At 49.9% G+C, this 14,168-nt stretch overlaps 1 protein-coding gene across 3 annotated transcripts in view; it reads right to left on the bottom strand.

Moving 5' to 3' along the window:
* The window catches only part of LOC137517724 (chloride channel protein C-like), a 187,748-nt gene that overhangs the window by 156,032 nt on the left and 17,548 nt on the right, over positions 1-14,168 (bottom strand). For all 3 annotated transcript variants that reach the window (XM_068234745.1, XM_068234747.1, XM_068234746.1), the window contains exon 4: positions 13,209-13,266. In XM_068234745.1, coding sequence (XP_068090846.1) covers positions 13,209-13,266 — 58 coding nt within the window. The remainder of the gene's footprint in view (positions 1-13,208; positions 13,267-14,168) is intronic.

Here is a 14,168-nt window from a genome sequence, read left to right as displayed (position 1 = left end):
GGGAATCGAGCGGTGATAAGGAAGCGCTGGCAGGGATGAGCGGGGATCCGCCGGCATCGAGCCGCTGGCTCAATCCAGCGCATAAAACGAGCCGTGTATGCACAGAATTAGTAGTTCATACTAAACTATAACAAATGATCAATCCATTTAAAGTAATCCCTTTCATGCTTCCACTCACAAACAGATTTGAAGACTGTCATTGTGCCATCGCTGAATTCAAATGTGCTTTGACGATATTTGCCTATCAGTAACTGCCAAGGATCACGTTTTTTACATATGGTAATCGAGTGTGTGCACAGGCCTTTACATATTAAACAAGGATTTACCAGAAATCTTACCTTATACTATTCACACTGCTCCTGCATGCAGGGGCGTATCTGGGTAATATAGAGCCTATGGCAAACACTGATATTGCACCCCACCCCCAAACCCCCACCTCAGTTAGAGCCCCCTTCCACTCTGAAAACAGCATCCTTTCTTGCATGCATGTGTTATGGGTTGCCTGTGCTTTTTGGTTCGGGATATTGCTGAAGTTACTTTTTTAGAAATATCTCTTCTTATTCCCTCTCCATCCTCTTTTCTAACACTAAGCCAAGTGCACTCTACATATATAAGTTAAGTAGCCAGGTGTCCCAGATAACAGAAATAATCTTATACATGGTGTGAGTGATGGGGAGGCATGGGGGCAGGCATGGAGGTGCAGCATGGGCAAGCATGGCGCCCTTGGTGCAGTGGCGCCCATCGCATGAGCCATGCCTGCACCCCTCTAGATACGCCTCTGCCTGCATGTTGTGTGATGTCACACAAGATACATTACCAAGACAAAAAAAGACAGAGGACAGCTGCAGAGACCCAGGATTTGAGTAGATAAGTAGATAATGTATCTCCTCCACTTTGCATGGGGAGAGAGCCCCAGGATTGCACGGAGTGTAAAGATAGACCCCTTGAACTTCGGATCCTCCGGCAGTCATTTGTGCTCCCCCCCCCAGTAGTTACACCATTGGGGACACTGTATACAAGGGGCATGTTATAGAATACAAGGGGCAGTATTCTAAACAAGGAGTATTGCTGTATACAATAGATGGGGAGCTATTTTTTAAAAATCAGGACACACTTAATGGTGGAACTTGAGTTTGCCTTGGGTGGAGTTTGAGGTGCAACATGACAGGTCAAACTTTACCTTTTCCTGTTTTACAAAATGTTGGAGGCCCTGTCACCATCAAGCCTGATGAATGGAATGGAAGGACATGTGGGGACTGCCCACTAGTCATCACATTGCTGAGCAGGGAAAGGCAGAGTGATGCTCAAATACCCCTTTTTAAAATTCGAGTTTGGTCGAATTCGAATAGTAAATTATTCGAGGTCAGTCGAATATTCGAGTCGAATAATTTTTACTATTCGATTCGACCTCGGACTTCGAGCTCACTATTCGAGTCGGTATTCGAGCTAACTATTCGAGCTGACTATTCGAATTGGCCTTAAATAGCTTCCAACACTTGTTTTGAGGGTGAATGATGCAAGAAACCTCTTTTTTTCCAAGTAACAACAGCAAGTGATTATGTGGGGATGTTCCTTTAAAAAAAAATGTGGAAAGAGAAGTTGTGTCCTTAATTTTGTTCAGTAGTGTTACTGTATATACTTGTTCTTCTTCTTCTTTATCTTTCTTCTTCTTCTTCTCGATCTTCTTCTTCTATATCTTCTTCTTCTTCTTCTATATCTTCTTCTTCTTCTCGATCTTCTTCTTCTATATCTTCTTCTTCTTCTTCTATATCTTCTTCTTCTTCTTCTTCTTCTTCTTCTTCTTCTTCTTCTTCTTCTTCTTCTTCTTCTTCTTCTTCTTCTTCTTCTTCTTCTTCTTCTTCTTCTTCTTCTTCTTCTTCTTCTTCTTCTTCTTCTTCTTCTTCTTCTTCTTCTTCTTCATCATCATCATCATCTTCTTCTTCTTCTTCTTCTTCTTCTTCTTCTTCTTCTTCTTCTTCTTCTTCTTCTTCTTCTTCTTCTTCTTCTTCTTCTTCATCTTCTTCATCTTCTTCATCATCTTCTTCATCTTCTTCTTCTTCTTCTTCATCTTCTTCTTCTTCTTCATCTTCTTCATCTTCTTCTTCTTTTTCATCTTCTTCATCATCTTCTTCATCTTCTTCTTCATCTTCTTCTTCTTCTTCATCTTCATCTTCTCCTTCCTTTTCAATATCGTCTTCTTCTTCTTCACGTATTTCTCTTTTCAATTTTTTTTTTAAAGAAATGCAGCTATTTTTGAGCGTAACAAATAGCTGGTGGGCGCACGCATGTTGGAAGCGCCATTGTATGTGCTCCCTGGCAGTGGAAACACAAAGACAGCAGGAGGTAAATTCAGCAGCAGGAGGAGGAGGATGAGTGTGTGGCAGCAGGCAGTCAATGAGGCAGGCAGCTCGCCGTGACATAATAGCCCTGGTACCTAGCGGTGATACCAGGGCTGTAAATAAACACAACAGGAGGTCCCAGACAGCGGTCGTGCAGCCCACATTGTGTCCAATACACAACTGGGACAACACAGTTTTCAACCCGGGCACCTCAGAAAAATTAAACCTTTTTTTTTTTTTTAATGGTTTGTTTGGTTTTGGTTTTGCAACCAATATAGCTATTGTTTGACGTAATAGCTGGTGGCAGAGTGGCAGCAGAAGTTAATTCTGTGTACCCTGGCAGTGGGAAACACAGACAGACAGCAGCAGCAGGAGGAGGAATGGAGGAGTAGGCGAGCAGCTATTGTTTGACGTAATAGCTGGTGGCAGAGTGGCAGCAGAAGGTAAATCATCTGTGTACCCTGGCAGTGGGAAACACAGACAGACAGCAGCAGGAGGATGAGGAATGGAGGAGTAGGCGAGCAGCTATTGTTTGACGTAATAGCTGGTGGCAGAGTGGCAGCAGAAGGTAAATCATCTGTGTACCCTGGCAGTGGGAAACACAGACAGACAGCAGCAGCAGCAGCAGGAGGAGGTATGGAGGAGCAGTGTGAGTGTGGCAGCAGGTAGGCAGCGTGACATAATAGCCCTGGTACCTAGCGGTGATACCAGGGCTGTAAATAAACACAACAGGAGGTCCCAGACAGCGGTCGTGCAGCCCACATTGTGTCCAATACACAACTGGGACAACACAGTTTTCAACCCGGGCACCTCAGAAAAATTAAACCTTTTTTTTTTTTTTATGGTTTTTTGGTTTTTGGTTTTGCAACCAATATAGCTATTGTTTGACGTAATAGCTGGTGGCAGAGTGGCAGCAGAAGGTAATTCTGTGTACCCTGGCAGTGGGAAACACAGACAGACAGCAGCAGCAGGAGGAGGAATGGAGGAGTAGGCGAGCAGCTATTGTTTGACGTAATAGCTGGTGGCAGAGTGGCAGCAGAAGGTAAATCATCTGTGTACCCTGGCAGTGGGAAACACAGACAGACAGCAGCAGCAGCAGCAGGAGGAGGTATGGAGGAGCAGTGTGAGTGTGGCAGCAGGTAGGCAGCGTGACATAATAGCCCTGGTACCTAGCGGTGATACCAGGGCTGTAAATAAACACAACAGGAGGTCCCAGACAGCGGTCGTGCAGCCCACATTGTGTCCAATACACAACTGGGACAACACAGTTTTCAACCCGGGCACCTCAGAAAAATTAAACCTTTTTTTTTTTTTATGGTTTTTTGGTTTTTGGTTTTGCAACCAATATAGCTATTGTTTGACGTAATAGCTGGTGGCAGAGTGGCAGCAGAAGGTAATTCTGTGTACCCTGGCAGTGGGAAACACAGACAGACAGCAGCAGCAGGAGGAGGAATGGAGGAGTAGGCGAGCAGCTATTGTTTGACGTAATAGCTGGTGGCAGAGTGGCAGCAGAAGGTAAATCATCTGTGTACCCTGGCAGTGGGAAACACAGACAGACAGCAGCAGCAGCAGCAGGAGGAGGTATGGAGAAGCAGTGTGAGTGTGGCAGCAGGTAGGCAGCGTGACATAATAGCCCTGGTACCTAGCGGTGATACCAGGGCTGTAAATAAACACAACAGGAGGTCCCAGACAGCGGTCGTGCAGCCCACATTGTGTCCAATACACAACTGGGACAACACAGTTTTCAACCCGGGCACCTCAGAAAAATTAAACCTTTTTTTTTTTTTTATGGTTTTTTGGTTTTTGGTTTTGCAACCAATATAGCTATTGTTTGACGTAATAGCTGGTGGCAGAGTGGCAGCAGAAGAAGGTAATTCTGTGTACCCTGGCAGTGGGAAACACAGACAGACAGCAGAAGGGCAGTACACAGCAGCCCACTGTAGGTGTAAAATGTGTGGCTGCAGGCGACGTAATAGTCAAAGTGAACCAGGCTGGCTTAGTGAGCAGGAGCCAGGAGGTGGTAAAGGGTGGTAAGGCACATTAACGATGGTTCCGGCAGCCAGTTCATGTCCCCCTCTCGCCGACAACAGGGGCCAGGAACTCGCCTTCCACCCACGCCTGGTTCATCTTGAGAAATGTCAGTCTGTCCACAGACTTGTGAGACAGACGTGAGCGTTTCTCGGTGACCACGCCACCAGCTGCACTGAAGCAGCGCTCGGACAGCACGCTGGAAGGGGGGCAGGACAGCACTTCCAGGGCGTACTGCGCCAGCTCGCTCCAGATCTCCATGCGCTTGACCCAATACTCCATGGGATCAACAGGGGCATCGCTGTCAAGCCCGCTGTAGGACCCCATGTAGTCAGCCACCATGCGGGTCAGGCGCTGGCTGTGACCGGAGGAGGATGCTGCTGCATGCATCTCCTCTCTAGTCACTGCTGCCGGAGCCTCTACAGTCCTGTAGAGCTCGTGGCTGAGAGACAGCAGGTCTGTGGGGCGCTTGCTGCTGCTGGATGCAGGCACCTGCTGCTGCCTCTGTGCTGGCTGCTGGACAGTGGGGGTGGAAGGCTGGGGGAAGGCTTCCTCCAAGCGCTCAACAAGGGCCTGCTGCAAGCTCCTTATTTGTTGCGCTGGGTCTCCTCCTGCAGGCGGCAGGAACTGGCTCAACTTCCCCTTGAGGCGTGGGTCCAACATCATGCTGATCCAGATGTCCTCCCTCTGCTTCATCTGGATCACCCTGGGGTCCCTGCGCAGGCACGTCAGCATGTGCGCTGCCATTGGGAAGAGGCGGGCCACGTCTGCTGGCACATCGACGTCAGTGCTGTCCTCATCCTCCTCCTCTGCCGCCTCATCCTCTCTCCACCCCCGCACCAACTCAGCTGCGCTGTGCTGATCCCCCTCATCAGCAGCCAGGTCAGGGACCTCCACCAAGTCCTCCTCCTCCTCCCCCTCAGAGGTGGACTGCGCAGCTGGTTGCCGCTCCTGCTGGTCCAAGGCTGCCGCTCCCTGTTCCAGCAAAGCATCGAGGGCCCTGTTCAGCAGAGAAACCAGGGGCACCCACTCGCAGACAGTGGCGGCTCCAGGAAATTTTTTTAGGGGGTGCTATGCAGGTGCTGGACCAATTTCCAGGGGAGCTGACGACCTGCGGCGCGCGAAGCGCGCTGCGCCAAAAATGGGCGTGGCTACAACCTGCGGCGCGCGAAGCGCGCCGCGGCGAAAAAATGGGCGTGGTCATGACTGGATGAGGGCGGGGCTAACTGTAATTTAAAGTGAACCCAGGGTGAGAGTGATATGGTGGCTGCCATATTTATTTCCTTTTAAACAATACTAGTTGCCTGGCAGCCCTGCTGATCTATTTGGCTGTAGTAGTGAACTGAATTACACCAGAAACAAGCCATGCAGCTAATCTTGTCAGTTCTGACAATATTGTCAGAAACCCCTGACCTGCTGCATGCTTGTTCAGGGTCTATGGTTGAAAGAATAAGAGGCAGAGGACCAGCACGGCAGCCAGGCAACTGGTATTGCTTAAAGGGAGATAAATATGGCAGCCTCAATATTATTCTCACCTCGGGTTCCCTTTAAAAGTGCAACGCAAAGACAGAGGGCCCAAGTTTTGGTGACCCTTTTCCCAGAAAATTCACATAATTGTGCAGGTTTTCTCAAGAAAATACACGTAATGTGAGCAGATTTTAACAAAAAACACGTCCAATGACCCCAATATGCACAATCGTTATCAGATATGACCCCAATATGCACAATCGTTATCAGATATGGCCCCAATATGCACAATCGTTATCAGATATGGCCCCAATATGCACAATCGTTATCAGATATGGCCCCAATATGCACAATCGTTATCAGATATGGCCCCAATATGCACAATCGTTATCAGATATGGCCCCAATATGCACAATCGTTATCAGATATGGCCCCAATATGCACAATCGTTATCAGATATGGCCCCAATATGCACAATCGTTATCAGATATGGCCCCAATATGCACAATCGTTATCAGATATGGCCCCAATATGCACAATCGTTATCAGATATGGCCCCAATATGCACAATCGTTATCAGATATGGCCCCAATATGCACAATCGTTATCAGATATGGCCCCAATATGCACAATCGTTATCAGATATGGCCCCAATATGCACAATCGTTATCAGATATGGCCCCAATATGCACAATCGTTATCAGATATGGCCCCAATATGCACAATCGTTATCAGATATGGCCCCAATATGCACAATCGTTATCAGATATGGCCCCAATATGCACAATCGTTATCAGATATGGCCCCAATATGCACAATCGTTATCAGATATGGCCCCAATATGCACAATCGTTATCAGATATGGTCCCAATATGCACAATCGGTAGCAGATATGGTCCCAATATGCACAATCGGTAGCAGATATGGTCCCAATATGCACAATCGGTAGCAGATATGGTCCCAATATGCACAATCGGTAGCAGATATGGTCCCAATATGCACAATCGGTAGCAGATATGGTCCCAATATGCACAATCGGTAGCAGATATGGTCCCAATATGCACAATCGGTGGCAGATATGGTCCCAATATGCACAATCGGTAGCAGATATGGTCCCAATATGCACAATCGGTGGCAGATATGGTCCCAATATGCACAATCGGTGGCAGATATGGTCCCAATATGCACAATCGGTAGCAGATATGGCCCCAATATGCACAATCGGTAGCAGATATGACCCCAATATGCACAATCCGTAGCAGAAATGACCCCAATATGCACAATCGGTAGCAGATATGACCCCAATATGCACAATCGGTAGCAGATATGACCCCAATATGCACAATCGGTAGCAGATATGACCCCAATATGCACAATCGGTAGCAGATATGACCCCAATATGCACAATCGGTAGCAGATATGACCCCAATATGCACAATCGGTAGCAGAAATGACCCCAATATGCACAATCGGTAGCAGAAATGACCCCAATATGCACAATCGGTAGCAGAAATGACCCCAATATGCACAATCGGTAGCAGATATCGCCCCAATATGCACAATCCGTAGCAGATATGACCCCAATATGCACAATCCGTAGCAGATATGACCCCAATATGCACAATCCGTAGCAGATATGACCCCAATATGCACAATCCGCATCACCTGAAAAAGAAAAGAAAAACCCATTTACTCACCTACAGCCAGAAGACCTTCTTTCCCGACCTCCTGTCCCGAGTCCCGACCTCATTGTGGCGCGCAGCGCCCGCGCGCCCACGATCCTCTTCCTTCCCGACGTCACCACGAGACTTCCTGCCTGCATGCAGAGAGCAGGGCTACGGGAAAATGGCCGCCCGAAGTCTGCAGAACAGGGCTCCGGGCGGCCATCTTACCGTAGCCCTGCCTGCTGCTCCGTGCTGCCGGTGTGTGAACTGACTTGGCGTCTTTTAGACGCCTGAAGTCAGTTCACTCCAGGGGGTGCTTTGGGGGTGCTTGGACAATTCTAGGGGGTGCTCGAGCACCCCCAAGCACCCCCCTGGCGCCGCCCCTGCTCGCAGACCATAGCATGGTCCCTGCTCACCATGTTTGTGGCCTGCAGGAAGGGAGCCAGCACTAAGCACACCTGCTGCATGTGCCTCCAGTCATCATCGGGGACGATGGACGGGAAGTTGCTGGTCTTGTCCCTTCTCTGAGCTGCGGAAACAGTGGCCAGGGCAAGGTACTGTTTGACAGCGCGCCTCTGTTCAACCAGACGCTCCAACATCGCCAGGGTGGAGTTCCAGCGAGTCGGAACGTCAAGGATCAGCCGATGGCGTGGCAGATCCAGCTCCTTTTGCACGTCTTCCAGGCTCGCACAGGCTGCAGCCGAGCGCCGGAAGTGACGCACAACATTCCTTGCCGTTTCCAGCAGTTCGCCCATCCCCTGGTAGGTGCGCAGGAACTTCTGCACCACCAGGTTCAGCACGTGGGCAAGACAGGGGATGTGGGTCAGGTTTCCCCTGTCTATTGCGGCAACCAGATTGGCCCCATTGTCGGCCACCACCTCTCCGACTCTGAGGCCTCTGGGGGTCAGCCAAATCCTCTCCTGCTCCTGGAGTTTGGCCAACACATGGGTTGCCGTCAGCTTGGTCTTCCCAAGGCTGACCAAGTGCAGCAGCGCTTGGCAGTGGCGGGCCTTCACGCTGCTGCTGAGGCGGGGGGTTTGGCCAGGTGTGCCGGAGGATGGCAGAGGATCGGAGGAACCTGCTGCAGTTCCCCTGAGCCTGCGGGGTGGCACCACCCACTGTGTTGCTGCTGCTGCTGTGCCCGCTGCTGCTGTCCCATCCTCACCCCCTTCCACCAAGCTGACCCAGTGGACAGTGAAGGACAGGTAGCGGCCTGTCCCGAAGCGGCTGCTCCAGGAGTCCATGGTGACGTGGACCCTTTCACCAACCGCGTGCTCCAGCCCTCGCTCCACATTGGCCATCACAAAGCGGTGCAGTGCAGGAATGGCCTTGCGGGCAAAGAAGTGTCTGCTGGGGAGCTGCCAGTCTGGGGCTGCGCAAGCAAGCAGCGCACGAATGTCGCTCCCCTCCTGCACGAGCGTGTACGGCAGGAGTTGGGAGCACATGGCCCGTGCCAGCAAGCCGTTCAGCTGCCGCACGCGACGGCTGCTGGGAGGCAGAGCCCTAACCACCCCCTGGAAGGACTCGCTCAAAAGGCTCTGGCGTGGCCTTTTGCTGACACGGGAATCAGCAGACACAGCAGAGGAGGCCACTGAGGACTGGCTGCCAGAACAGGCCTCAGTGTCGGCGGCAGGAGTTGCAGAGGGGGGAGGAGCAGTGCGTTTCCGCACTCCTGCTGGTGCTGCTGGAGGAGCAGGAGGGCGGGTGGCTGCTGTTGCTGCTGCTGCTGCTGAAGGCTGTGCAGTGATGGGTGTGGTGCCACTGCCAGCAGCAGATGCCTTCAGCCTCTGGAACTCCTCATGCTGGTGGAAATGTTTAGCCGCAAGGTGGTTGATGAGCGAGCTGGTGCTGAACTTTAAGGGGTCTGCACCTCTGCTCAACTTCCGCTGACAGTGGTTGCAAGTGGCGTACTTGCTGTACACAGTGGGCATGGTGAAAAACCGCCAGATTGGTGACAGAAACTTCCCCCTACGGCATGGAAGCGCTGCTGCCTGTCTCCCTGTGGTGGTTGGGGGGGGGGCTTGGGTGCGGCTGGGGGTGGTACTGGCTGATGCTGCTGCTGCTGCTGCTGAGCCTGAGACACCAGCAGGCTGTGGGACGCTGCCAATGCTTGCAATGATGCGCCTCCTTGCAAGGCCCACAAGCGCATCCTCCTCCTCCTCCTCAGAGCTGCTGAGGACGACATCCCCTGGAGGTGGTGGCACCCAGTCTCTGTCTGTCACCGGGTCATCATCATCCTCCCCCTCCTGAAACATGTCCTGCTGGGATGAGGACCCCCCAAACTCCTCTCCTGATGCATGGATGGGCTGCTTGACTGTCGCCACAGTCTTGCTGTCCAATCCCTCATCCCCCAAAGTGCCCATCAGCATCTCCTCCTCAAGATCGCCAACAACAGCAGACAATTTACTCATGATGCCTGGGGTCAAAAGACTGCTGAATGACAGGTCGGCGAGTGACGGTGAACTGGCCTCCTCCCCAGACCCTGCTGGGCGGCTGCTGCGAACAGGGGTGGTGGTGGTGGTGAGGGTGGAGGCCTCGGATGCAGAGCTGATGGCGGGCTGCTCATCCTCCGTCATGAGTTGCACCACAGTGTCTGCATCCTTTTCCTCAATGGGACGTTTCCGACCCGGCTGGAGGAAAATGGGAGCAGGTGCTACACGCTGCTGCTGCTGTGTCTCTGCAGCGTGAGTTGCAGAAGCTCCTGCTGGGCGGCGCCCAAGGCGTCCACGGCCAGTGGCTATGGGAGGAATGTTAGCCACTGACGCTGCTGCTGCTGCTGCGGAACTGTGCATGGTGGCGCGCCCGCGGCCGCGGCTTGCCACAATGCTGCTCCCTCTCCTCCTGATTCCCTTGCTGCCCTTCCCCTTGCCCAAACCGCGCTGGCTGCCACTTCCAGACATCTTAAATGTTTTGGGCGTATAGACAAAAGTTTTGTAAAAGGGCGGGTGAAAAGTGGGGTACTTTAATGGAGTGGGTTGGTTGGTGAGGTGACTGAGTGAGTGTCCCCTAGTACAGTAAGTAAGTAGTAACAGTCAGGAAGTACAACTAGCAGTTACAATAATCAGTAGTAATCACAAGTAAATTTAGTGTGTGTACACTCAGACAGTGAGTGCACGCACGCAGGAGCTAGTAGCCTATGAACACAGTGACTGAGTGTCCTAGACTCCTAGTACAGTAAGAGTAAGTAGTAACAGTAAGTAGAACTAACTAATTACAATAATCAATCAGCGATCAGAAGGAAATGGAGTGTGGGTGTGTGTACACTCAGACAGTGAGTGCACGCACGCAGGAGCTAGTAGCCTATGAACACAGTGACTGAGTGTCCTAGACTCCTAGTACAGTAAGAGTAAGTAGTAACAGTAAGTAGAACTAACTAATTACAATAATCAATCAGCGATCAGAAGGAAATGGAGTGTGGGTGTGTGTACACTCAGACAGTGAGTGCACGCACGCAGGAGCTAGTAGCCTATGAACACAGTGACTGAGTGTCCTAGACTCCTAGTACAGTAAAAGTAAGTAGTAACAGTAAGTAGAACTAACTAATTACAATAATCAATCAGCGATCAGAAGGAAATGGAGTGTGGGTGTGTGTACACTCAGACAGTGAGTGCACGCACGCAGGAGCTAGTAGCCTATGAACACAGTGACTGAGTGTCCTAGACTCCTAGTACAGTAAGAGTAAGTAGTAACAGTAAGTAGAACTAACTAATTACAATAATCAATCAGCGATCAGAAGGAAATGGAGTGTGGGTGTGTGTACACTCAGACAGTGAGTGCACGCACGCAGGAGCTAGTAGCCTATGGACAGTGACTGAGTGTCCTAGACTCCTAGTACAGTAAGAGTAAGTAGTAACAGTAAGTAGAACTAACTAATTACGATAATCAATCAGCGATCAGAAGGAAATAGAGTGTGTGTTGTGTGTGTACACTCAGACAGTGAGTGCAGTGCGCACACGCAGGAGCTAGTAGCCTATATGAACAGTGACAGTGAGTGTCCCTACGGGTACAGTAAGAGTAAGTAGTAAGTAAGTACAACTAACTAACAATAATCTATCAGTAATCAGAAGGAAATAGAGTGTGTGTACACACAGACAGTGAGTGAGTGCACACACGCAGGAGCTAGCTAGTAGCCTATAAACAGTGACAGTCAGTGAGTGTCCTACTCCTAGTACAGTATAACTACAATACTATTAGTAAAGGACAGCAGAAATACTGGTATAGATGAGAGAAATAAACAGAGGACAGCTGCCCACAGAGGCAAGGCCCCCCTGAGGCCTAAACCTGTAAGCTTGCAGCAGCTGCCTGTCTCTAATGTAACACACAAGCTACTAACTAAAATACAATGTCTATCTAACTAACAACAATATAGGTGTATATGGCAGGTGTAGGTGAGAAAAAACGCTAGGTAAATGATCACAATAGAGCACTTGCTAAGCCAAAGCACAAAGGAGCAACTCTCTCTCTGTACAAGTCTCAGGCAAGCATGGAGAAACGGAACATGGCGGCCGCTATTTATAGGGTAGGGGCTGGCCAGGGTCCCCCTCTGTGATTGGCTGCCGTCAGAGGGCCTGGGAGCCCTCTGATTGGCTCTAAGGACATCAATCTGGGCTATGACGCTATTCGAGCTCGGTACCGAGCTCGAATAGCGCCGAGTTGCTCGAATAGCTCGAATAGTGAATGGGCTATTCGAGTGTACTCGGATAGCCCATTCGAATAGCTCCAGCTATTCGGAGCTCGAATACCGAGCTCGAATAGCTGAAAAAGAGCTCGAATATTCGAGCTACTCGAATATTCGAGCTCTGCTGAGCACTACATTCCTCTCAGGTTCTCTTTAAAGGGTCCCTGAAGAAAGCCCCTCCTGCTTAGTACTTTAACCCTTGGCTCCCATGCAGGCTGGTATTCCCCAGGGAATTCAGAGCCCACCAGAATGAGACCACCTCCTACCCACATGGTTCATAATATTGGAAAGGCTCATTCCCACCTCTAATGTTCATTAGAAGGTGGGAATGGGTAAGGGGTACCAATGTAAACCTATACTTTTTTTCTCCAAAGAAGATTCTACCATAAGCAGGCCCACTCGTGTGCACTGAAGCAACGGAGATGTGCTATGCAGGGGGGAGGGGGGGGGGTTCTGCCCACTCCTCTGCAGGTTATCTCCCTAATCTTATGGTTCATGTTGGTTGTATCAGGTAGCAGAGCCAAACACTGATGGGCTCTGAATTCTCTGAGCAGTAGGGAATTCCAGCCTGCACTGGTGACCAGGAGTGCATGGAAAGGGGCAACCCATGCTGTTCCTTTTTTCAACGTTTATGTAAATATGCAGGGCCAGTCCTACCATAGGGGCTACCTGGGCAATTGTCCCAGGACCTTAAGTTGGCTGCTGGGTCCCCCAGGTCCCTCCCACCTTTATTGTGGAGGTGGGGCTCCCATGTGAGAATGAAAACAGGAGTGCATGGAGCCATGGACTAATGGAGGAGTGTGCCAACAAGGACAGGTGAATCACTACACTGCAGGAAGACACAGTGTAGTGGCCTCAGGAACCACAATCGACCCATAGGTAGACTTGGGGGGGGGGGGGTGGTCTGGTATTCAAGCTCAGGGTCCTTAGGGGTTGGTGGAGGACTGCTGTTAGTACATTTAGTACATGTTCAGTAACAGCCTATTTTATGGTTATTTGACCTTTAAGTATACCCTCTACCATAATTCCTACCTCCTTTTGGGTCCGCTTGGTGAATCCTTGAGTTGAGTGTATCCAGACCTCCAGCATGCTACAAGAAACAAGATACAACACAAAATAATTATATTGTATTTCCAAAGCATGCATAAAACACTAACTCATGGTGTTTATTTGAACTTCAATAAAACTTGGTGGTAAACCTAACAGATAGTAGGACATTTTCAATCAGGATAGAATCATTTATTGGCTAACCTAAAAGAAAAAGAGTAAGCTTTCAGCTAATAAGCCTTCTTTAGACTCTCTTTCTGAAGACTGATAGCTTATATACCCACAGATTATTTACGCTTGAACTTCAGAAGGAGGTACATAGTTTTTTTTATTAGCAACTTTCTCTCTGCTCTAAAAAATATGCAACAACATAATAACCTTTAAAGAAAAAAAAATTACTTGTTACAGCTTAACCCCCTTGCCATTACAATTCTGGCGGCAAGGGGGCAGCGCAGCACTTTAAAAAAAAAAATTAAATCATGTAGCGAGCCGAGGGCTCGCTACATGATAGCCACTGACAAGCGGAATCCCCTTATAAGCAGGAAATCCCGTTCAGAACAGGATTTCCTGCTGGGCTTCCCCGGGCGACCGGGCGGGATGACGTCACCGACGTCATGGACGTCGGGGCGTCAGAGGGAATCCCGATCCACCCCTCAGCGCTGCCTGGCACTGATTGGCCAGGCTGCGCAAGGGGTCTGGAGGGGGGGCGTGCAGGAAAAAAAATTGTGAAAATCAGCCCAGCGGGGCCTGACAAATCCTCCTACACAGGTTACCCCGAGCTGAGCTTCGGGATAACCGGCAAGGAGGTTATAGAGCTCCTATTGAGATGCAGCAGTGTAGTTACTTCCTGGTTTGCTGGGGGCACTTAAAGTGTTAACCTCCTGTGTTAACATATTAGCTCACAACACGGCAGATTCAGCAGACAGTTGACAGCTCAAATTACAC

The sequence above is a fragment of the Hyperolius riggenbachi genome, chromosome 5, assembly GCF_040937935.1.
Source record: "Hyperolius riggenbachi isolate aHypRig1 chromosome 5, aHypRig1.pri, whole genome shotgun sequence".
NCBI lineage: Eukaryota > Metazoa > Chordata > Amphibia > Anura > Hyperoliidae > Hyperolius > Hyperolius riggenbachi.
The sequence above is the reverse complement of the archived record's forward strand: the minus strand, read 5'-3'. Positions and strand labels throughout refer to the sequence as shown.